The following is a 25,545-nucleotide window of genomic DNA, read 5'->3' on the forward strand; positions in this document are numbered from 1 at the left end:
ATGCAAAGTCGTTAGGTTTACAAATAAAAAACAGCCTATGCTTACCAGTTATGTCACGGATGGAACCTGCCTGTCGGTCGCAAGAGAATACAAATATTTGGGGATTCTCTGCCAATTTGTCATGGAATGCTCATATACATAACATAACTGTCAAGGCTAGCCGAATGTTAAATTTCCTTAGACGAAACTTTAATCAGGCACCATCTACGCTAAAAGAAACATTATCTCTGTCAAAATACGTCCCATTCTTGAGTACGCTTGCAGTACTTGGGATCCGTCCACACAGTGCCACATTGCAGATCTTGAACGCGTACAGGCACGTGCTGCTCGCTTTGTGTCAGGTAATTATGACTTTTCGAAAAGATCTCGCGATATTTCCAAAAACCTGGGGTGGCCGCTGCTTGAAACGAGAAGAAAATACCTGCGTTTGTCGCTTTTTTATAATATCATTTACTCTCGAACAGGCATCAATAAATATATGTATCTAAAGGAACCAACATATGTATCTGCACGAAGGGACCATTCCCGAAAAATGCGCGAATATGCTTGCCGGATAAACGTATTTAAGAACAGCTTCTTCCCTAAGACAATACATGAGTGGAATGGCTTACCTGAAGAAATTGCTTCCGGAACCCCTTCGTCTTTTATCCAGGACTTGAAGAATATTCTTTTTAATTGGTAATAGCATTGCTTTCAACTTCACATGTCTGTATTTCCGGTGTCCTCTAGTGTGATTAAGTGATGCATATATCTAGACACCTACTTGTATACGTACCGTTTTATTTTTCACTGCTCGTTTCATGCCTTTCAATTTACAGCTGAATTTATATTATGTCATCTGTGCACTCATTGTTTCTTTTTATTTCCCCCTACACTAATGCCTGCAAGGGCGCTCTAGGTATGTAAATAAATAAATAAACAAACAGAATAAATAAATACGGCAAAAAATTTACTATTTTCGGAATGTTTTCAATCGCACATATTGAACGCTTTGAAGAGAGTGAATATAAATAAGGTTTCCTTGTGTTGCCGTGACTGCTACTATAAACACGCAGCACACCAAACTCCGATCACGTGAGACAGCAAAGCCGGGAAACATACAAGATAAAAAAATTCCGAGAGCACTGTAGAATATTGTCACGTAGTGGTGACAAGGCCGTACACGCCAATAGAAAACACAGGCGTGATGGTAAATAACTCTTTATCGGGGCTGACTTGCACCCGCAAAAGAACTAAGCAACTCGGCGGCGGCGATAGCAACAAACGTGCTCGTCGGTCGTCGAACAAAGAATGCCCGTCGTACACATCAACGCTCAATTTAAAGGCTGCTCAGAACAATCTCGATAACGTCGCAAACAGCTACCAGCATAAGCTGGAACATTGTAGAAAGACACACGAGTGGCCGGAATCTTCGGGACAGATCTCGGTGCATCTTGCGCTACAACGAAACTGATAAAGGTGTGACTCGCGACATCTAGCATTAACAAACAAAGAATACAGAACTGATACGCGATCCAGAATCAGAGTGATAGGGTCGTGTGGCGGTGGCTGTTAAAAAACAACAAATACAGTTTTGAAGGTTTCGCGGCATTACTCCCCCCTAAAAAAAAAACATCGCCTCGATGTTCCAAAACAAAGCAACTTAAACATAAACACTGCAAAGTTTAAACACCACCGATTTTTTAACGCGCGTAATATGGCTTCATTCGTACAACATGTACAATTTCTGGGCGTGCGCGTCGCCGTTGTGTTGCTGACGTTCCGTCGGGAATGACTTCATAGTCCAGTGGTCCGACGCGGCGAATGATTTTATATGGCCCAAAGTATCGACGCAACAACTTTTCACTTAGTCCGCGACGGCGAATTGGTGTCCAAATCCGCACTTGGTCTCCTGGGTTGTACTCTGCGTGGCGTCGTCGTAAGTTGTATCGTCGGCTGTCGGTGCGCTGTTGGTTTTTAATACGCAGACGTGCGAGTCGTCGGGCTTCCTCTGCACGCTGCAGGTAGGCGGCGACGTCAAGGTTGTCCTCGTTGGTTACGTGCGGCAGCATTGCGTCGAGCGTCGTTGTGGGCTCCCTGCCGTACACAAGCTTGAACGGGGTCGCTCTGGTCATCTCCTGGACTGCCGTGTTATACGCGAAGATCACGTACGGCAAGATGGCGTCCCAGGTCTTGTGTTCAGCGTCGACGTACATGGCGATCATGTACGCTATCGCTTTGTTCAGGCGCTCCGTAAGGCCATTGGTCTGGGGATGGCGCGCAGTTGTTCGTCGATGGCTTGTATGACTGTATTTCAGGATGGCTTGCGTCAACTCTGCCGCAAACGCCGTTCCCTGGTCCGTGATGAGCACTTCTGGGGCGCCGTGTCGCAAAAGAATTTGTCCGACAAAAAATTTGGCGACTTCTGTCGCGGTGCCATTTGGTAGGTGGTGGTAAGAACATTTATTTACACAAGGGCCAGGAGGTATGTTTGGATCTGCCGGCCCATAAGGGGCCGGTCCTTACAAGCACTAGGTGGAGATCTCTAGTTGGGGACCCCAGTGGCGGTTGCCGCCGCTCGGGCGCGTCCGACTAAGGCTTGTTGGGCCTGTAAGTCGTGGCAGCCGAGCAGGACCGCCTCCCAGCTCTCCCGGGTTGGGTTGGGGATGGGGGGAATAGCCGGGTTGGAGGGGCAGGCCCATACCATGTGATAGATGTCGGAAGACACCGCTCCACAGTGTGGGTAGCTTCCACTAAAGGAGGGGTCAAAATGTTTTAGGGCTGCCGGGCACAGCAATGTATTGGTGAAAAGGCGGAGAAGGAGCCGCTCATCCGCCTTTTTGAGACCTTTAAACAAGCTGGGGTACAGGCGATGACAATTTTGATAGTACGTCGTGATATATTTGAAGGTGTAGGCCGGATTAAAATCGGGTTCCTGATCGGGTAGGGAGGAGAAAACAGCCCGGTGAGAGAGCGCGCGGGCGGCTGCGTCTGCTGCCTCGTTTCCTGCCAAACCCTGATGAGCAGGGGCCCATATAAGGTAGCGGTGTGCGGGGTCCGTATCCCGTATGCAATTTAAGTAAATTTTATAGGCTAGTAAGGGAGTCCAGCCTTGTCTGACGTTCCGACAGGCTCCTCGCGAGTCGGTAATTATGTATTTTGAGTCGGAATGAGAGGTCGCGAGAGCAATCGCCACCTCTTCTGCGTGTTTTGTACTGTGGGCTCTGAAGGTGAGACCGTTAACCATTTTGCTGTTGTGAACTACAGCGGCCGTGTACCATCCCCCGTGGTGAGGGCCGGAGGCGTCCACTTAGTATACACCTGTTTTGTTGCCATAATGTCGGGCTAGGGCTTCCGCTTGTGCCAGGCGCCGACCATTATGATCTTCGTCTGACATATTCGCTGGCAGAGGTGCACGCATAGGGCGCGTCTCCACAATTCTGGGATGCGAAACCTGTCTTCCATGAGTGTGGTGTGTTGGATATGGAGTCGAGCAAGAAGGCGGCGACCCAACTCCGTTTGCGACAGACGCGTGTACTGATTTGTAAGGTGCGCCTCCCGGAGCTCCCGGAAAGTATTCACCACCCCAAGGGCCATAAGACGGCTGTTCGAAGTAGTGATGGGGAGGTCCAGGGCACGCTTGACAATTTTGCGAAGGATAACCTCAAGGGCATCCTCCTCTTGTTTCCGTAGGTGGAGATAAGGTGTCGAATATAGAATCCGACTGGTCACGAAGGCGTTTGCCAGCCGCAAGGCATCCTTACTTCGCAACCCCCCGCGTTTGTTTGAAACCCGGCGGACCATGCGGCCCACCTGGTCCCCCACCTTACGGAGTTTGGCCAATGTAGTGTCTGACCGTCTGTGTTTGTGTATGTAGAGTTCGAGTACCCGTATCTCGTCAGCTTCGTGTATGGGACCACTGTCTAAAGAAAGAGTGATTTGAGTTGTGCACTTTCGCGAGGGGCGGAGGTGCACAAATTCTGATTTTTGTGGGAACACTGGAGACCACAGCGGCGGGCGTAGCGGTCTACTATCGTCGCCGCTGTTTGCAGGCTGGTTTCAATGTCCCCGATACTGCCATGCGTGGCCCACAGGGTGATGTCATCGGCATACAGGGCGTGCTGCACACTAGTGACACCATCGAGCTGGGCAGGCAGGTGCATCATAGCCAAACTGAAGAACAGCGGGGAAAGTACTGCGCCTTGGGGGGTTCCGCGCGTGCCGAGTAGGTAAGGACCATGCTCATTATCTTGGATGCGAATGTAGGATTGACGATCCGTGAGAAATTGCTTGATGTATTGGAATGTGTTGAGACCACAGTCGGTCTGGCTTAGGTGGGTGAGTATAATCTCGTGTGTTACATTATCAAATGCCCCTTTGAGATCTAAGGCGAGTACTACCCGGTCATTATGGGGGCATTCGAGTGGGTCACGGACTTCCCGATTGAGTTGCAGGAGGTCATCTTGAGCGGATCTGTGTGGGCGGAATCCGAACATGGTGCCTGCGAATACATGTTTTTGTTCAAGATATTCAGATAGCCGGTCCCGCACCATCGTCTCCATTAGTTTGCCCACACAGGAGGTGAGATAGATGGGACGGAGGTTATCTGTGTCAATTGGTTTCCCTGATTTAGGAATAAAGGTTACCAGAGCCGTTTTCCAGTCGCTTGGCAGGGGGGTGTCCCCGCGCCAAATCGCATTGATGTAGTCGAGGAGGGACTGGTATGCCGAGTCGGGAAGGTTCGTCAAAAGCTTGACGGTGACCTTGTCCCTTCCCGGGGCAGTGCCCCGTTTCATTTTGGCAAGAGCCGCCCGCAGATCATGGAGCTGGAAACGTTGATCCAGCTCAGTGTTCTCTCTGCCTGCATAAGAGTATGATGATCCACGGGGGTCTTGGGCTGTACACAGATACTGGTCCCGGAGTTTCTGTGCCAGTTGAGTCGTGTTGCCAGAGAAAGCATGCATGGCTCTCTGCAAATGTTTCTGTGTTTCGGTTCGTGTTTGGGTTGGGTCGATGAGGGCTCGAAAGAGGCGCCATGTGTTGCGGCTAGACATTTGGCGCGCGGCCGTGTTGCATCTATCCATCCAGTTGGAGTCGGCGAGATGGGCTGCGTACTCAGCCGCTTTCTGGGTGATCTCGGCAATTCGAGCTTTAAGCTTTCTGTTGTGTTTCTGGCGTCGCCAACGGCGGACGAGGCTGCGACGGGCTTCCCAGAGGTGTAGGAGGTGGTTATCCACGTCCGTAACCGCCTCTGAGAGCTGGATCTGTGTTTCATGCGAGCGAAGGTGTGTCAGCAGCTGTTGGGACCATGCTGAGTAGCCCTGCTCGGAAATAGGTGTGTTATCAAGTGAGTCAAAATTTTACCTGAATTTCGTCCTATCTGGGATACGGACTTGTGTTGTGGGACGTTTGAGCGGGCGTGTGTGTATTGTAATGTTAAGGATGCAGTGGTCACTACCGAGGGTTTCCTCGGTGTTGAGCCAGTCTGTGTGTCTTATGTTGCGAGTGAAGGTTAAGTCCGGACACGTATCGCGTGTCACGGAGTTTCCTAACCGTGTTGGGCAGACCGGGTCAGTGTGGAGGGTGAGGCCCAACGTGGACGCAAGTTCCGCCAACTTACGTCCGCGCGACTCCTCCTTGCGATACCCCCACAGCTGACTGGGAGCGTTAAAGTCGCCCACGATCAGGAGGGGATCGCGACCCGCTACTCTTAGCGCGCGGCTGAAGAGGTCCGCGAATGTCACTCGCTTGAGTTTGGGAGGGCAGTACACGTTGAGTACACGCAATGGCGGGTCCCTGCGGCGGAGTGGTAGGGTTGTCACCATTACATAGGAATAATCTAGTTGGAGATCGAGATCCACTAAGTTGGCAGTGCATGCTTTGTGTACGAGAAGACAAGACGCGGGATCCTGTTGGAACGTCGTATAATTTGAAAGTGTGGCGCCCAGGCCTGGCTCCTGAAGGGAAACCACGGCTGGTACAGACTCGAATGTTTCAAAGTAGAGGCGGAAATTGGCCCGCTTAGTGCGGTCCTTAAAGCCTCTACAGTTCCATTGTGTTATTAATGTTGAGATGGCCGAATTGGAGGTAGAAGAGCGCCTTTGACTAAGGTGTCTCGCCATGATTGAACATTTTTGGAGGGGAGGAGGAGGGAGTGGCTGCCCCAGAGCCAGCCACCTGCGGCACCAAGGGGGTTGCGGCAGGAGCGGGGCAGCTGTCCTCATTGTCCGAATCAATGATCCGATGGTTGAATTTTGCAGGACGGAATACGTCCCAAATGGGCCCCGACCGACGGAGGAGGCAGGGGTTGTCCGAGATGTGTTTTGAGACGACCGCGGGTATGGCAGTTATGACCTTGGTGAAGATCTGGTCCATAGCGGCCTCGATCATAGATTGCATTTTTGAGGATAAGCGCTCCTCCATCGCGGAGATCGCTGTCACGAGGGCTGGCGACAGCTCCGCATCGCTCTCCATCGCGTCCGAGTTCTGCGGGCTCGGAGCGGCGGACGCCAATTTTGATTCTAAATTTTAAATTTTGTGCAGTAAAATTTCATTCTGTGCCCGGAGCACGTCAATCTGTTTTTGTATTCCGCATCGAACGCGGAGACGGTGAGTGGGGAAGAGGGGGGCTGGGGAGAAGAGGAGGCGATCCCCGCCCAGTTGCTCACCTGTGCTTTTGCTTCGGCGTAACGGGTAAGGTAGTCAGTGGCAACGATGATCCACTTGTTACCCATAGACGAAGCTGGAAAGGGGCCGAGGAGATCCATCCCAATTTGTTGAAAGGGCAGGTCTGGGGGCGGAATCGGGTTTAGTAGTCCTGCTGGTCTGATCGGCGGCGTCTTGCGTCGTTGGCACTCACGACACGTCTTCACGTAGTGGGCAACTTCAGCAGGCAGTCGCGGCCAGTAATACTTCTCCTGGATTCGACGCAGCATGTGCGCAAATCCGAGGTGGCCTGCTGTGGGCTCATCGTGCAACGCCTGCAGAATTTCTTGCCGAAGGGTTTTAGGCACTACGAGAAGCTGCGCGGTCTTGTTGGGTGCGAAGTTCTTCTTCACGAGGAGGCCATTGCTTAACGTGAAGGATAATAAATGTCGCCTGAACACACCAGGAGGGGAAGTGGTCTTTCCTTCCGAGTAATCGGCTAGCGCTTTCAGCTCAGGGTCGTCGTCGTCATCGTCCTTCGGGGGAGCATCGACGGGAGCGCGGGATAAGCAGTCTGCGTCGGAATACTTCCGACCCGACTTATAGACTACAGTCATGTCAAATTCTTGAAGTCGTAGGCTCCATCTGGCAAGGCGGCCGGAAGAATCTTTCAAATTAGCCAGCCAGCAGAGCGCGTGATGGTCGCTTACCACCTTGAATGGTCGGCCGTATAGCTATGGACGAAACTTAGAAGTGGCCCAGATGATTGCAAGGCACTCCTTCTCGGTCGTCGAGTAATTGACTTCGGCTTTTGTGAGGGACCTGCTAGCGTAGGCGATTACTTTGTCCTGTCCGGCACTCTTCTGGACAAGAACGGCTCCTAGGCCCACACTGCTCGCGTCGGTGTGAATTTCGGTCTCGGCGTTTTCATCAAAGTGGCCAAGTACAAGAGGGCATTGCAGGCGGCGCTTAAGTTCGTCGAAGGCCTCTCCTTGCGGCGCTTCCCATTTAAAAGGTACGCAAGCCTTTGTAAGCTGCGTCAACGGTTCGGCGATGCGCGAAAAGTTTGACAAATCGTCGATAATAAGCGCACAACCCAAGGAATCGGCGCACAGCTTTCTTGTCGACAGGCGGTGGGAATTGTGCGATTGCAGCTGTTTTCTCCGGATCTGGGCGAACACCATCCTTACTAACGATGTGACCAAGGAAACGCAGCTCTTCGTAGGCGAAGTGACACTTCTCTGCTTTTAGCGCTAGTCCCGATGACTTGATGGCTTCCAGCACTGTCTGCAGTCGTTTTAGGTGATCTTCAAAGTTTGACGAGAAGACAACAACGTCGTCCAAATATACCAAACAAATCTACCACTTCCAGCCAGGACTGTGTCCATTACTCGTTGAAATGTGGCTGGTGCGGAGCAGAGGCCGAATGGCATCACCTTGAACTCAAAAAGACCGTCCGGTTTGATGAATGCGGTCTTCTCGCGATCTCTTTCGTCGACCTCAATTTGTCAATATCCGCTCTTCAGGTCCATCGATGAGAAGTACCTTGCATTGCAGAGCCGGTCGAGAGTGTCGTCAATGCGGGGAAGCGGGTAGACATCCTTCTTAGTAATGCTATTCAAGCAGCGGTAACCAACGCAGAAGCGAAGTGTGCCGTCTTTCTTCACCAAAACGACTGGTGCCGCCCAGGGGCTCTTCGATGGCTGGATTACGTCATCACGCAGCATTTCCTCAACTTGATCGCGTATGGCCTAGCGTTCTCGCGGCGATACACGATAGGGGCTTTGACGCAGAGGTCGGGCGTGTTCGTCCGTTATAATGCGGTGCTTGGCCAGTGGTGTTTGTCGTACCTTCGATGATGACGAGAAGCACTCCCCGTAGCTTCGAAGAAGACTGAGAATCTGATCTTTCCTGCTGTGGGTCAATGCCGGGTTGATGTCAAATGTGGGCTGACGGAATTAGTCCGGTGCGTCTTCCAGCGTTTGGTCGTGGAGGGTGAATACACCTTTGAGGTCCGCTAATTCGTCGAGAAAAGCGATCGTCGTGCCCTTGTTGAGATGCCGGTATTCGTCGGTGAAGTTGGTTATCAGCACCTGAGCTTGACCTCTCCAGAATTTCTAGATGCCCCTTGCGATGCCGACACCTCGTTCTAAGAGCAATTGGATATTTCCTTCGACGATGCCTTCAGCGGTTTCGATATTTGCGCTACCTACGAAGACTGCGACGCTTGATCAGGGCGGCACGGTCAATTCTCCATCGAGGACGTTTAGAGCGATGTGTTGCGTCGAAGTCGTCGTAGCAGGAATGGCTTTGCCTGCAGAGAGCTTGATGAGCTTGGATCTCAGATCGATGATAGCCCTATGTTCATTTAGGAAATCCCTGCCTAAAATCACGTCGCGGGAGCACTGCTGCAAGACCACAAAGCTGGTGGGCTAAGTACGCCCATTTACGGTTATTCTTGCAATGCATCGTCCCGATGGAGTAACCAGGTTGCCCTGTGATGCGAATCAGCGGGCCATCCCAAGCGGTGGTAACTTTCCTGAGCTGAGAGGCTAACGGTCCACTGATGACTGAATAGTCAGCTCCGGTGTCTACTAGGGCAGTGACTCTGCGGCCGTCGACATCAACTTCAAGGTCACTTGTTCGCGTCCTCGCATTGCACGTGGGCCTTGGTGTCCGATCTCGGCTCCATCGTTTCTTCAGGTCATGGCCGGGACATACCGTTGTTACTACGCTGGGCGACGGTGTCAGCTTGCACTCTGGTCGTGTTGTCGTCGATGTCGTCATGTGGAGCGGCAATGAAATAGCTGCGTCGTCGTTAGTGGTTATCGGCGGCGGAGGATCTTCGTCTTTTCGCCATTGAGAAACCTCACCTCCAAAGGTTGCTGCCTTTAGTTTCCTTTGCGCGGGCTTGGAGACCTTCCGCGCATACTCTCATCATAGTTACGGCCTGGCGACGCAAAGCGGGCCCTGTACGGCGATGGAGATCTGAACCGACGGCTTGGTGGCGCAATCTCACCGCTACGAAGATAGTTGTCGATTTTTTGCGGTCGTTCACCTGGGCGTGGTCGTGGAGCGTCGACTGCAAATCCGCGGAGACCGATTCGTCGGTACGGTCCGTGCCGCAGAATGTGACCGGCCTCACCGCAGGGGAAGCATAATGGCCGGTAGTTCGCTGTCATCCAGGCGTCGCACTTCCTGGGGCTTGGGGGTCGCTGGTAAGCTTGGCAGGCGGGGCCCAAGGGGCGGCTTTCAGGAACAGGACGGTAGCGACGAGGGCTTGGAAAGTCATCACGTTGGGGCGAAGGGCGACGTAATGCAGCAGCGTAGTTCATCGCTGTTGCCTCTTGTGCTGGAACTGTCTCAGCCATCGCTTTAGGAACGCCCAGCGCCTGCTGGACTTCTTCACGGACGACGTCCGCGAGCGTCGCCACCTAGGGTTGTTGCGATGATGGCATCAATCGGCGTTGCTTCTCTCGCACGATCTCCCGGATGAGGTCCCGAATGTTCTCTCCGCTTGCAGATGCGCTGGGGTAGTGGCTTGAGTAGTCTGGCTGAAGTGGCCGCTCGTAGTGGCGCATCCGGGTGTCCAACATGTCGATGGCAGACGCTTCCGTTTCAAATTCCGCCACGGGTCTTGGCGGATTTCGGACAAGATTTGCAAAAAGCGATTGTTTAACGCCTCGCATTAAAAATTTGACTCTCTCACCTTCAGTCATGTTACGGTCGGCGCGGCGAAAGAGGCGCTTCATCTCCTCAACGTACGCCAGGACAGGCTCGTTAGGAAGTTGAAGTCTTGACTGAAGGAGGGCCTGGGTTCTTTCTTTTCGGACGACGCTTGAAAAGGCAGTCAAAAACGCTTCCTTGAAAATCTCCCAATCCTTCATAGCTGCCTCGTAATTTTCGAACCAAACTCGGGCATGTCCTTGAAGAACAAAGTAGACATGCCTGAGTTGCGCAGCGTCGTTCCAGCTGTTTAATTCTGCCACATGGTCGAAAAGGTCCATCCAGTCTCCAGCATCTTCTTCCGGTCGTCCATGGAAGCAGGAGGGCTCACGGGGATGGACGAAAACAACCGGTGCTGTAGGCTGGGCCATTGTCAGCGTCGATGCCTTCCGAAATCGAAAGGGGTCAGGCAGCAGACCGTGTTCGGGTTGTAGGCCTTGAAGTCGGCGGCTGGCTCGGTGACCTGTAGGCTGGTCTTCCAGGGCGACAGGAACACGGCTTGGGTCTTCGCTTGAAGGATTAAAGGCAGCACCTCCACCAGATGTCACGTAGTGGTGACAAGGCCGTACACGCCAAAAGAAAACACAGGCGTGATGGTACTGAAATAACTCTTTATTGGGGCTGACTTGCGCCCGCAAAAGAACTAATCAACTCGGCGGCGGCGATAGCAACAAACGTGCTCGTCGGTCGTCGAACAAAGAATGCCCGTCGCACACATCAACGCTCAATTTAAAGGCTGCTCAGAACAATCTCGTTAACGTCGCAAACAGCTACCAGCATAAGCTGGAACATTGTAGAAAGACACACGAGTGGCCGGAATCTTCGGGACAGATCTCGGTGCATCTTGCGCTACAACGAAACTGATAAAGGTGTGACTCGCGACATCGAGCATTAACAAACAAAGAATACAGAATTGATACGCGATCCAGAATCAGAGTGATAAGGCCGTGTGGCGGCGGCTGTTAAAAAACAACAAATACAGTTTTGAAGGTTTCGCGGCAATATACACCGCAGAAATGTGAAAGCCGGAGTATTGCTGGTGCACACGGTGCATCACGTTTACCCTCATTATCAACTAAATTCACTGTCATTATCACTGCTAATGTCATCATTGTGATTATCAGTAATTGCACCGTCATTGTCACCGCTACTATCATCCTCACGGTAGACAATAAGATATGTGATGTACGTTTCACAATTCTGGACGTGGCGCAGTTGGTTAAAGCAATGAGCTGCAGGGATCTGAGGGATGGAGATTCGATTCCCGATGGAGGCTGGATTTTTATTTTTCTGGTGACGTCGTCAGGTTGACTGACAAGTGACCCATCAGCGCACAGATCCCGCGCACGTATCGTACACAACTTTCGCACACGGGATTTCGTTCCATGGGCTTTCGCCTTAAAATTAGATGGGCTTTTTTTTTCTTTTTGCCAAACTTGAATAGTTCCTTTTACACACACGCGACTAATACACAGCATGGGTTAAAAAAAAACCACGCAACCTTGGACTGCGTGATCCATTAAAATTTGCGCATGTGTAGCAGATGAAGTTATGTGATGTTAGGAAGATGGTGAGAGACCGGAAAGCGTGGCGTGACATGGTCCATAGGGTCACGAAGAGTCGGACACGACTGAACGACTGAACTGAACTGAACTGAGCAGCGCTTTTTAATTCGACTTTGAAAGCTCCCTTTCAAACTCGAGTACGGCGGCTTCTTGGCTCAACCATAAAGTTGGCGTAAAATATTTATTGCGCAACCAGGAAATATCTCGGGGCATTATGACGCCAGTGGCTCTTGCTTGCCGTCATATGAGGTTGTGCTGATCGTGCGCTTTCTCCGCTCTATACCCATGGAAATGTAGTCTGTTGCCGCACTACGGGGGCTTGGTAGATCTGTCGCCATGCTGCAGCCTCCTCTGCAGTGAAGTTTCTGTGTGGGGTGCGTCCTTCGAATAAGGGGAAAGATCGATTTCACGAAGTCCATTGCGCATGCGCGTGTTTACCAGAAGGAGCCAAGCGCCATCTTGAATGCCGTCTGCACGGCACTTTACACCTTGATTGACATTAAGACCACTCAGAGTATCCTTACGCCATGCCGTTTATTGCGTGCAGGTAAAGGAAACGCATCCCTACGCATCCCAATTTTAGCCAATTGTGCTCGTAGAACATTCATATACAAAGCGATGCACATTGTCGAACGCACACAAACATTGTTTGCGTTTTTCGCACTCATTTTGCCCTGTTAATTATCACTGTATCCATGCATCATTAGATTTGGCACAAAACGTTTGTTGTCTTTATTTTTTTCACCGCGGCCTTTGTTCAAAAGTAGCTGCGTCATTGCTGTTTTTATTCAGATAAGCATATAAATATATTCACGAAGTGCTTGCTCGAACTATGCCGCTTTCCCAAATACAGCTTTGAGAAACGTTTGTGCTTAGTGTAAAGTTAAACAATTCGCACATCAGGGATGACTTTGGTACACCAAAATCGGGTTGAATGAAGTTTAACTTTCTGAGCAATAAGTTAATTTTTTTTAGGAGTTGTTCCAATACGATTTTTTTCAATTTTAACACAAGATTTGCTGCCGGCGGATTGACTCTGGCTATTTTGTCAGTGCGTCTCTGAATACGTTTGACTGACGGGTAAACGTTTGCTGGCAATTTTTTTTTTACTGCAGAAATTCTGAGTAAGACGTTGGCTACATTCCTACATAAACGTCATACACGCTCAAATAGCAATATTAGGTATGGTAAAAGAAGGCCCCAACGCCACTGCTAGAGCCGCGGCGCGGTCACCCTCGACAAGCTCTCACACAGGATTACGTGGAGGTTTCGTGAAAAGGTAGTGACGGACCCTGGTGTTTTGGCCAAGCATGCCACGTTAAATCGAGGACACTCTAAGGACGTCTGGGTATCCAGTTTACCTCACCCGCGGAAAAACTTTGACGTCCGCTTCAAGTGAGGTTGTACGTACACAACCCTCCAGGTAAGAAGCCCACAATGAAAACTCTGCTTACCGCATGGGGCAGCGGCGCTAGTATCTGGCCCCTGGCTCCTCGCGATAAAGGAAGTATACGGTGACGGTTCCACGCGAGGTTCGAACCTCCTCCCGGTGCCGCACCATGAGAAGGGAGGCCAGGCCGTACGCCAGCGTCGGCAAGCCTGCGAGGTCAAGGTCTCATCATCATCCGGACTACATATCCACTGCAGGGTGAAGGCCTTTCCCATATTCCTCCAATTAACCAGGTCCTGTGCTAGCTGCATCCACTTGACCCCTGCGAACTTTTTAACCTCATCCGCCCACCCAACTTTCTGCCGGCCCCTGCTGCGCTTTTCTTCCCTTGGAATCCAGTGTTACCCTAAGCGAACATCAGTTATCCTCTCTTCGTAGTACATGCCAGAGTTTATAGCTTTCTAAATGCGGAAGGCGCTCCAATCGGAAATCATCGCTTCTTTCCAAGCCGTGCTTCCCCTCCCCTTTCTAGCAAGTCAAGCGTAACCACAACTCGCTTGTACAGAATCTATCAACATTACCAGATCTACAGTAATATAAGGCATTTGAATGTTGCACATCCATTTTCACCTGCAGCATGAGGCGTGGAATGAATATATCGATTGGTAGGTGGATGGACGGATTTCCATGTCCTAGCAAAGCAAGCCTACCTATCCCACACTGCCTAAATTTCATTTCACCCTAGAGGCGTTAAATGGGTACTCGGAATATTTACACCCACGGCAACATTTAATAGAAGTTTTTTTTTTTTAACAGTACTGGAAACAAAATAGCGCATGTGCCCTTTTCAATGCCGCTCTTCATAAGATAGCTTAAAAGCCTATTGCTTCTTAACCAGGCTTCAGAAGACCAAGCCATTCAAGACAAAAAAAGACATGCTTAAGTGTGATAATAAGAAAGCATTACTGCTGCTCCTCATTGGCCGCATCTCTGTATTGTTTTGCTGGCGCTTTTTTCGCATCGCTTCAGCCTCTCGTAGTCGAAGTTATTCGTTGACATGTCATCGGGCACAACGAGCATCGTGTGTGGACGGTGCAACGAAAACCTTTTTTTGCCACACCAAGCTTCGTCACGGTACATGCGGGGATGCTTGCTTGTTTAACATGCCTGAATGTGAGGAGGAACGCACACGCGTAGAGGGTTCCATTGCACCAGACCTCACACTTTTTACCGCTTCTCTCGCAAGCATGCTTTGATGGCCGCATCTCTTCCTTTCCACACGCACCTGCTGGCTCGCAATACTGGCGATAAACAGCTCTTGGTAACGTAAAAATGGCAACATCGCCAACGGATTTTTTTCTATTAATGGGGTTGGTGAGGCTGTCGCTTAAAAACTTCACAAACTTACAGCGTCACTTCCAACTGAAGCTCTTTGAAACATATGCCCAGAATATATTAATGCTAGCGAAGTAATTACTCTTTAGTATCCCCCAATCGTTACCATACGAAGTAAAGCTGTATCGCTTTCTCGGAAACTTCGTAAACGAAAGTTTGTCCTGCTCCGGGTTTCAAGCACGACACCCCCGCGTGTCCGGGTAGCCAATGTGGCAGCTGAGCTAACCTGGACATGTCAGCAGATAAGATGGCAGGATGAGAGTGCATTGATCAAGAACTCAAAACGGGAACAGTGATGGTCCAATTTTATATGTTCGTTCTGACGCGAGTTCGAGACCCAGTTGCGACAATGATTTTACGACGCAGATAATGAACTTCATGAAGACGATGAAGTTCACGGCACAACGCGAGAGTACGTTGCAGATGGAACTTGATAAAGGCGTTTACTGCACAGCGCCAAAGTCCAAGGTCAAATGGTCAAGGACAGTGAAAAATCCCGTATTGCGCCAAACCGGTTTTACCGGTCCTGTATTATCCGGTGTAAATCTAGTACCGGTGGCACAAGTCCTGCATGAAGTTTAAACAGTAGAGTGCATATTTTGTCAGCATAAAAGTAAAGACAGGACTAAAGGAGAAAGACAAGGGACAAACGCTGAACTTCAACGCTGAAAGTTTAAACAGGTTTATACCGGGCGGTACAACAATCGAACCAGACAGACAGTCCGGTGTGAAACTTATACCAGACAGGCCATGTCCGGTATGGATTTCAATCGGGACAGACCGGTTTGGTATGCAGCATTCCCGGTATGCGTCTCGAACTAGACATTCCGGTCCGGGTATGAATCTGAATCCGGACGGACCGGTCAGGAATGAAGCTCATATAGCGAACAGACCATGTCCGGTTTAACTAAAATCGGACGAACCCGTCCCTTATGGAATTGATACCGGACAGAATGTTTCCGCTTCTCAACTCAAGCCGGACTGATCAATGTAGCCCAACTAATGATCATTCCGGAGCATGCCGGCGCGTTAAATTAGCACGAAAACATACACAATATACGTCACAACCCTTCTGTACGTGGGGTAAGCATTGTTTCCCAAAAACCTCGAAGATATAACGCAATCGAAGAGTACGCTAGCAAGTACACATGCGCATGGCATCGCGTTTGCACATGCAACAGTTGCTGCAGCTCGTCGTGCCACGCCGCGGTGGCACAGCGGTTAAGATGCCCGACCGCTGTGCTGAAGTACCCATGTTCGAACCCGACTGCCGGCGGCTGCGTTTCGATGAAGGGGAAGCGGAGGCATCCGTGTGCTGTGCGATGTCCGTGCACGTTAAAGATCCCCAGATGGTCTAAATTTCTGGAGTCCTCCACTGCGGCGTCTCTCGTAGCCCGAGTTGCTTTGGGATGTTAAACCCCATACCCCACTAAACCTTGTGGTGTATTTTCATATTTGTGACTGAAGAGCCATCAGTGCGAAAGTGCAAGGAAGAATGTAGCGTTTCGCTAGAAACGACAAATATATGCTCGAGCGTAACTAAAACACATCGCCATCCAAATATGCCCAGATCGGGCGACGCTTCCTAGAGTGTTTACGAAACGCTTAGTTTGAAGTGTATTAATTGGTGTATCTGCTCCGCTAGCAACATGTGAAGCTAAAAATGGCAGTATGACAGTATTATTACGCCGGATATCTCTGTATGTAGCAAAGATTACGTGCATTCGAAAATGATTACAGAACACTTAGCTCTATCCAAACAGCGTATTCTGAGATCTGCCTGCAAAATATGCAGATCGGGCGACGCTTCCTAGAGTGTTTACGAAACGCTTAGTTTGAAGTGTATTAATTGGTGTATCTGCTCCGCTAGCAACATGTGAAGCTAAAAATGGCAGTATGACAGTATTATTACGCCGGATATCTCTGTATGTAGCAAAGATTACGTGCATTCGAAAATGATTACAGAACACTTAGCTCTATCCAAACAGCGTATTCTGAGATCTGCCTGCAAAAAGGCGATGTATTATTTACGCCTCGTGATAGCCAGGAAGAAGATTCAGTGCGCTGGAAAGGCGATCGGTGAATTATGACTTCGATACCCGAGAAAAAGAGCAATATAACAAGCCTAATCATTGCTGTCATAATGCTTTCTTTCGTACTTTGCAATCATGTACCAACTAGCTCAACTTTCCGTATTACCGCAATTTATTTCTTTTCTGCTATGCATTTGATGTCTGTCAAGGCCTGACAATAAATAAAAAAAACGAGAAAGAGTTCGCTTGATAAGGAGAAATATAAGTAACCTAACCGTTCCTGTCGTAATATTTTTTTTTGTTATGTATTTGATGTCTCTCAAAGCCTGGTAAATAAATACAAAACTGAGAAAGAGTTCGCTTGATAAGAAGAATTATAAGTATAGCCTAACCGTTGCTGTCGTAATGTTTTTCTTCTGCTATGTATTTGATGTCTGTCAAAGCCGGTAATAAATTAAAAAACAACAACAAAGAGTTCGCTTGATAAGGAGAAATATAACTAGCCTAATCGTTGCTGTTGTAATGTTTTTTTTCTATGTATTTGATGTCCGTCAAAGCCTGGCAATAAATAAAGAAAACCGAAGAAGAGTTCGCTTGATAAGGAGAAATATAAGTAACCTAACCGTTCCTGTCGTAAGATTTTTTTTTTTATGTATTTGATGTCTCTCAAAGCCTGGTAAATAAATACAAAACTGAGAAAGAGTTCGCTTGATAAGAAGAATTATAAATATAGCCTAACCGTTGCTGTCGTAATGTTTTTCTTCTGCTATGTATTTGATGTCTGTCAAAGCCGGTAATAAATTAAAAAACAACAACAAAGAGTTCGCTTGATAAGGAGAAATATAACTAGCCTAATCGTTGCTGTCGTAATGTTTTTTTTTTCTGCTATGTATTTGATGTCTGTCAAAGCCTGGTAATAAATTAAAAAAAAACGGCAAAGAGTTCGCTTGATAAGGAGAGATATAACTAGCCTAATAGGTTGCTGTCGTAATGTTTTTTTTTTTTCTGCTATGTATTTGATGTCTGTCAAAGCCTGGTAATAAATAAAAAAATCGTGTGTGTGTTCGAGTAACTGGCTGTAGTGCGCGAGAAGCGCAGTTCGAATCCTGGCCTGAGCTTGTTTTCTTTTGTTTTTTTTTTGTTTTATTTCCATTTTTGTTATTTTTATTTACAGTCGCGCTTTTTTTTATATTCCAGCCCCAAGCCGCTTTTTGCTCCAGAAAAGAGGGCCACCGACCGTAAAAAAAATTCCGGAATCAGTTACGTTCGGTTTCATGTCGGTTCAGCCTGTACAATAAACCAGTATACCGAATCCGATATGAAATTGATACCGGATTTTTCTGTAGGGAGATGACCTTGAACCTGTGCGCGAGAGAAGTAGAGCTACCCGCTCTAAACAGATCACTCGGATGTCACCTGCTTCAACTCACCCAAGTTGAGCACTTTGAGCAGCCGAAAGAAGGCATCCTCCGTGCTCAGGTCCTGCGGCGCCCTCTGGGAGCAGTGGTACTTGATGAACGGGTAGCACCCCGTGCGCAACACCTGCGCACAGAAATTTATGCGACACGGGTGCACAAGTGAAGCAACACCTGCAAGCCTCTGCACAGCACCCGAGGAACATGAGAGGGCAAGGAAGAAAGAACCGGACGTTTCGTTAAATTTATATCAGTGCCTATATTACTGTGCACACACGCATTCACAAGCTTCAGCTGATGATGCTTCAAGTTAACTTTTCTCTACGATCAAGGGAAACACGGGCCCTTTTGAACGCCCAAAATTCGTTCAACGCCCATTCACAGAAGAGGCGATTCCACTGCGCTTACCCGCCTTCCTTCCTTGCACGCAGCACTAAACAGACAGTGAAACACAGCCTGGAAGAGTAAGCGCTTTGCAGGAACATATTTCCCCGCGAACTGCAGCTTCGATACGAGAGCTTCGGCGGGGGCAGCCCTTTTTCTCGAGAGTAAATATTTTCTCAATCGCATTCCTTTCCGTCTCTACTTGCTCCGTTTTCGGAACCCTGCGTTCATTTGTTGCCCACCAAGTACTCCTCCTCCAGCGGGTATAAGCACTGAGGATTGCGACAACCTCTCTCCAACTGCATTAACTGTCGTACTGCCCCGAAACACATGTCGGCTACCCCCCGTCACGAACCACAGTCGTCGGGTATACCTCACATATCACAGTGAATGCCTTTATCGATAATAATAAGAATATTTATTTTCGCCACTTGATACGAATGAGCGAAAAGGGGTGGCTGGAGTAAAAGCTGCTTTCTCCGCAGCAGTGACAAGGAGATCTGCCGCCTGCAGATCTAAGAGAAAGCTATACGGTCCCGGAAATTATATTTCAAAAGTATGCTTCGCACAGCAATACAGCGAGTGAGAAGAAAAACACGCGAGAGCATTACTTTTACGCAAAACAATTTTCTCGATATATGTGAGCTCGGACTTGTAGCGTAGCTTGGGTTCCTGGAAACTTTCGCCTTTGTTAGAGATGCCTTTAGTTATAAAGGAGGTCTTCTGCAAGGTTAGTGGAAGTGACTAGCGATACACTTTACACCACCTATAGGATCATTTAACGTGCACTGACACCCCACAGTAAAGCTTCCTGATCCGCGCCAGGAAGAGGCCGAATAATGGTTCTCATGGTACTGGCAATCAATGCCGTCCTCAAAAAATCCTACAGCCGAGAAAAAAAAATTTCTAACGTCTTTTCGACAGCGTAGTGCAAGTCCATTAACAGGCGGTGTTAAGAATGGGATAAACCAACGTCCATATTATTCGAGCAGATAGGGCGAAAAATTCACGGACACGAGCTCCGCCTCAAGTGTGCGACGCAACAGCATTAGTGGGTCCCTTGAATGGCCTATGGCCCTCTTCGCTTGCTTCGTCCACATCGCAGCACGTTCGAGTGCCCCAGTGCCATAGTCCGGGGGATTCGGCTATCCCTGGGAGCAACAGTCTGGGGGACACCTAGAATATTCTGACTACCTGTTCGGACCGTATACAGGGGCGCGTGCAGTTCTCATACACAGAGTATTTACGCTGATACCATGATTACCACTGCATGTTCCTCCCGCGTGCACTGTCGAGAGAGGGAGCAGTCATTTATCGGCAGTTGTGCACAGACACCTTTTCCTCTCTCCTATATAAACCGGCAGGGTCGTCAACTCGCCGATGCGCTCACCTGAGCAGCAACTTTCCAGACGCTGTCGAAGGAAGCGGAGGAATATATTAAAGAATTATTGTTCGGGCTCGATCGTTCATGCCTCACAAAAGAGGCTCGAAAGGCACAAGGTACAGGACCAGCAGGTAAAAGGTAAACTGCGCGAATGAAACGGGCACTAGACGAATGAACAAAAACGACAACATGGGTGTAGACTTCTTTATTGGTGAACGAAAGCACATGCTATATAGGCGCTATACGCGAGGAAACTGAGGCGCGCAACCACTGCTACCTTTCACACAAGACGTGATAAAAGGTAAGATGGTAAAAACTATCGTCGCTTTCTTTTGCATTATGAGTAGACATATCATTGCAGAAGGTCAGATAAAAGGTCGATCACTCAAACGTCATCTCCCAAAAAAGGCATCACATGAAAAACCTACAATCAGACTCAGTAAAAATGAGCGCCAATACAGACGAGAGACGAAAAAAGTATTTGGTAAGGCTATAAATCAATGTGTAGGTGTATGGAAAAACAACGGTGGAATTGACAGAGATGAAAAGAAAACGTTAACATTAAAAGGAGGAAAATAAAAACCTTTGCGATAAGAGACAGTTTGTGTATATATTTTCTCACCGTCCTTCGCGCCGTACTCTTTTGTGAAGCGGAGGAGGAGGCAGGCACACTGGGGGGCGTGCGCGGCTCTGTGCTCTTACACCTACCCACATCACGCAGTATTACTATACACAAAGAGCACTGCCCCACCTCGCTCAACATTCACCAAGGCCTAAGCTTAACATGGTGTAAGATTAAAACTCCCCCTAACCTGTACTACGAACAGTTGTTCTTCCCTACACAGAAGAATGTCCCAGCTGTCAATAACACCGAGCTACAGTTCGAGCTCGCACAGCCAAACCCGGCGGCGCACTCCATAACTGTCTCCACTTCCTCCTTTTGGGAAGATGCCAGCACGGAGCCCACCGACCAGCGCCGACTGATCCAGCGGGCCGAGAAGATGGCCAGCGGGGCTACAGCCCTTATATACAATTACCTACCTGCAAGACCAGCTGCAGCTACTCTAGTGGACCTGAAGATTCTGAAGGTTCCCCTCTAGAATGGATAGTACGCCACAAAAGTTTCCTCCTCCACCCCTCCAAACATGCAGCTTTTGTACAGCACCACCGACACTCCTCCACATGGTGTGCGAACATGCAGTCGAACGCAACATTTACATTCAGCGGAATCTGAAATATGCACGGCTTAACCTCTCCAAAAATTTGCTTATGTTCCCTTTGCTCGACCGGTTCTAGAACACGTGTGTTGTGTTTTGGGAATGTCTGAAAATCCAGACTGATTCAATTTCTGGTGCGTCAGCACACCACCTGGAGCAGTATCGAAAAAGTAAAACTTCTGCGTGGCGATGCAGGCAGATGAGAAAAAGAAATGAGGTCAAGTGCAGGGTTAGGCGAGCTTTTGGAAAAAAAATTCAATGCAGTCTAGCATCATCCTTTTTTGTGCATTATTTCTTTTCTCGTGCAGTTTTAATACACACTAGACATGACTTGCTATTGTGGCGAATAATAAACTTAGCGCGTTTTTCTAACGCAGGCTGGTTCTGTTTAGATAGCTCGGTGCACAAACACCGCTTAAAAGCGGACAACCTTGTTAGATGAAGATCGTAACGACAATATCTCGATGACAAGAAAAGCAAAAGACATGCTTGCTTCGTCAGCTCGTACACTGTTTTCCCAAGCATGCAATGCGCTTGCTTGCAAGGTGTCTCAACATAACCAGAAGATTTGGACAGGCTTGCCTGCGCCCCTGAGATGAATGGCGGCGCGTTGACAGACGTTTAGAGTCTGGCGCCACGCGGCATGCCTTAGGTTACACGCTCCCCTGGCTAGCAGCGGCGAACACCGAAGCATAGCCGGCTCATCTGATGAAGTTAAAGGTGCCGATGATCGGTTCCGGAAGCTCACACAAAACGTCTCGGGCGCGGCGTAAACAAAGCCGACGATCAGCAAGACCAACCTGACGTGTACGTTGCCCTGTAAGACCCAAAGCTGAGGAGTGGAAAGGCAGTTGGTTCGTTGCTGGTTCGACCAGCGACATTAAAGGAAGGGGGAATCCTAAGTGAGTCCCAGGTCTGGATCAATGGTTTCGCCGAGAAAGGAGCTTTACTGCACGGAGAATAGCCGTTTTAACGTGCGGTATGAGCCCATGGCAAAAAAATTAGGGCGACACTAATTAGCTCTGCCATTACAGGTATGAGGCGACAACGTTAACGAATCCCATCCGCGGCTCCCCTGCGGATGCTCATTCGCGTACATGCCCTTTCCAACTCAATAAATCCCATAATTTGTGACTCAACCTATACTCACTAGCATACAATCCAAGCATTACGTGGAAGACCCCCTCACACAGAGTCCCATTAAGCTAGCCGTGTGAACTTGCCTACGCTGGTAGCATCACTCGGAATATGGTTCAATTCACCTCATCCACACATCAGCACTGAGACGGCCCTGCCAAACCTGCCGTGCATCACCCTTCAGATCAAATGCCACCTGTCAGAGCCACGTCCGTGATTTCGTCGCTTACAACGGCGACGCCGGCTTTTCTACACTTTTTAGTGCTATCGTGTTAAAAAGACAATAGGAGGACTGTTAAGGCCAGAGCGATCTTGCTGGCCGGAGAGAGTTTTGTTAATATATATTGTCACGCTACTGACGACGATGAAGGATTGTGATGGTGTGGCAGAAGAGGAGGAAGAAGCGTTGGTTCCTGGGCGCTAGTAGGCTTCATCTTGTCCCGCTACATTCGTACTGCAAATAAACACCCCTTCTTATTACACCGTAACAACTTGGTGGAAGGTGCTCCGTACGATCCCTACCTACAGCGCTGCAAGATTAACTGAAGCTTCGACGTAGTCGCCGCATCGCTGAACTGCCACCGCTCACGACCATCATGGACCCCACCGACTCAAACCGTGCAAGCCGCGACGCTGCAAGCCAGGCTGACGGCATGCCTGCCCACTCCAGCCCTATTCCGTCCCAGCCTTACAGGGAACCACGACCTTTTGCCGGAGAAGAACGTGAGGACGTTGAGAAGTGGCTGCTTGATTATCAACGAGTTAGTCGGTACAACCGGTGGGACCCTCTTATTATGCTAACAAACGTCGTTTTCTTTCTCACTCACACGGTTATGAGCTGGTTTGAGAATAACGAGGACAACTTGACGACTTGGGAACGGTTCGCCACTGAGTTAAAGCAGCGTTTTGGCGACTCTATTCCGAACAAAAACGGGCTGAGCAGACCCTTACTCAAAGAGCTCAATTGCCCGATGAAACTTGTACAACTTACACAGAAGAGATCCTCAAGTTATGCAAACGTGTCAATTCCAACATGCCCGAGGAAGACAGAGTCGGTCACATTTTGAAGGGTATCGCGGCGGACGTGTACAACTTCTTAATTGCCAAAGACAACCTTGACACTGTCTCCAATGTCATTAGACACATCCGCGCGTTTCAAGCTTTTAAAACACGTCGTATTGCGCCGAAATTTGGGCGGCTGGCCAACGTGCCTACCGTGGCCTGTCTTGATGACCATGCCCAACTAGATCTTCCGTCAACTATCCGGCAAATCGTGCGCGAACAACTTCTACGGATCACCACGCTTCCCCTGCATGAATCTGCTGAGGTTTCTGTCCAGAGGGTCTCTAGACGGCCGGCTTCACCACCACAAGCGATTCAAGTGCAGCCTTTCTCCCAAGCTCCTGAAATTGCCGCTTCTATTGACTATTCGCCAATGCATTTTGCCAACTCGACTGCGTCGATGCTTGAAGCCCCAAGGTACGACGTCACCTCAAGTGCACCTAGATCTTCTATTCGATCTACCAAGATTCCTGTGCAGTATGAGCATTCAGCCAGACCTACGACGCGCCCTGCTGTGCCTAGCTCTTATCCACAACAGCATTTTCTACCTTCCTCACCGATATGCTACCGCTGCGGCGTCGAAGGTCACATCGCCAGGTACTGCCGCAGTAGGTTCCCGCCACGCTATAACCGCCCGGCGCCTCCTGCAGTACCCAACAATCGACAATACAGCCCCGTTTTCCAGCAATCCAATACTCCCCGCGGGTACTACCGCAACATCCAGAACGAGAATCTCCGCGACCATTCCCCAGCATCTGATCTAAGTGTTACTCCTCCACGTCGTTCTCCATCACCGCGGCGGCGCTCCATGTCGCCCCATCAGGAAAACTAACCAGCGCGACCAATGGGGGTGAGGCCGCTGGAAATGTGCTGTGTGCCAACATCCCTCCAACTGCAATGCTCAAAAACAAAATTCGTGTGTTCATTGATGGTGTGTGTACATTAGCTTTGGTGGATACGGGTGCGACTGTGTCTGTGATGAGTAATCAGTTTAGGCGCTTGTTGGGACGCAAAGTGATGCTTGAATATGACCGTGCTTCAACATTTTGTGGTGTCAGTGGAGAGGTGTTGCGGCCTCTGGGTGTGTGTAGTGCGGAAGCGTCTGTGGGTGGTGCAACTTTTCAAGCCGAACTCGTCGTCTTACCCCACTCTACGCATGACATCATTTTAGGAATGGACTTTTTGAAGTCTTGTGGCGCTACCGTGGACTGCCGAAGTCAAGAGGTTCATTTTGACGGCTCGCATCTGCCGACACTTTTTGAAAGCGGCCGTAATGAAGAAACAGTTTTCAGTATTACCGAAGACACAGTAGTTCCACCCTTGTCTGCCATGTTCGTCACCGTGTCCGTTCCACTTCTTGAGCAGGTTTCATTCCAGGCCGTGGTGCACCACATTCACTGAGCCTGCCTGAAGAAAAATGTTATTATTCCTCCATTGTATGATCTCCGTGCATCACGGTAATGCCTCGTTATGGACAATCAATCTATCGTCCGAGCCAGCAGTTTTACCCACTGGATTGAAGGTTGCCTCCTGTGGATCCGATGCGCCCCACGTTGTTGCTTTGGTCACGGATGCTACGAGTGCCACCCTACCTCCGGCTGCTGATGAAACTTCGATCTTCCGCATGATCGGCGCCGATCTCAGCTCACCTCAACGCCGTACTCTTGTGGATATTCTTCTACCCTTTTTTCGCCTATGTTTGACTTTTCTCAAACAGATGGATCAACCTCTTTCCCTGCACCTCGGACACATCATACCATCGACACTGGTTCGGCTCGTCCCATCCGTCAAAAGCCATTTCGCGTGTCCCCTTCTGAGCGCAAAGTCATTCATGAGCAAGTAGAGGACATGCTACGGAAGAAGGTGATACAGGAGTCATCTAGCCCTTGGGCAGCCCTTGTTATTCTCGTACGCAAGAAAGACGGTTCGTGGCGATTCTGCGTCGATTACCGGCGTCTAAATTCTGTTACGAAAAAGGATGTCTATCCTCTTCCTCGCATAGACGACGCCCTCGACTTCCTCTCTGGTGCGTCTTATTTTTCTTGTCTTGATCTCAGATCTGGCTACTGGCAAATTCCAATGAATCCTGCGGATAAGAAACAGCCTTCGTAACGCCAGACAGCCTTTATGAGTTTAATGTTATGTCATTCGGGCTGTGCAATGCGCCTGCCACATTTGAACGATTTATGGACACAGTTTTGCGTGGCTTAAAA

General features: G+C 49.3%; 1 protein-coding gene across 3 annotated transcripts in view; it reads right to left on the minus strand.

Annotated features, from left to right (window-relative positions):
* LOC146201233 (uncharacterized protein C15orf61) overlaps positions 1–25,545 on the minus strand; it is a 224,895-nt gene that overhangs the window by 72,969 nt on the left and 126,381 nt on the right. For all 3 annotated transcript variants that reach the window (XM_084595700.1, XM_084595701.1, XM_084595699.1), the window contains exons 3-4: positions 18,164–18,275; positions 13,370–13,514 (exon numbers count right to left, since the gene is read on the minus strand). In XM_084595700.1, the coding sequence (XP_084451826.1) occupies positions 13,387–13,514; positions 18,164–18,275 (240 nt within the window). In that variant the 3' untranslated portion in view covers positions 13,370–13,386. The remainder of the gene's footprint in view (positions 1–13,369; positions 13,515–18,163; positions 18,276–25,545) is intronic.

The sequence above is a fragment of the Amblyomma maculatum genome, chromosome 2 (assembly GCF_055883805.1).
Source record: "Amblyomma maculatum isolate TAMU_Amacu chromosome 2, ASM5588380v1, whole genome shotgun sequence".
Classification (NCBI taxonomy): Eukaryota; Metazoa; Arthropoda; class Arachnida; order Ixodida; family Ixodidae; genus Amblyomma; species Amblyomma maculatum.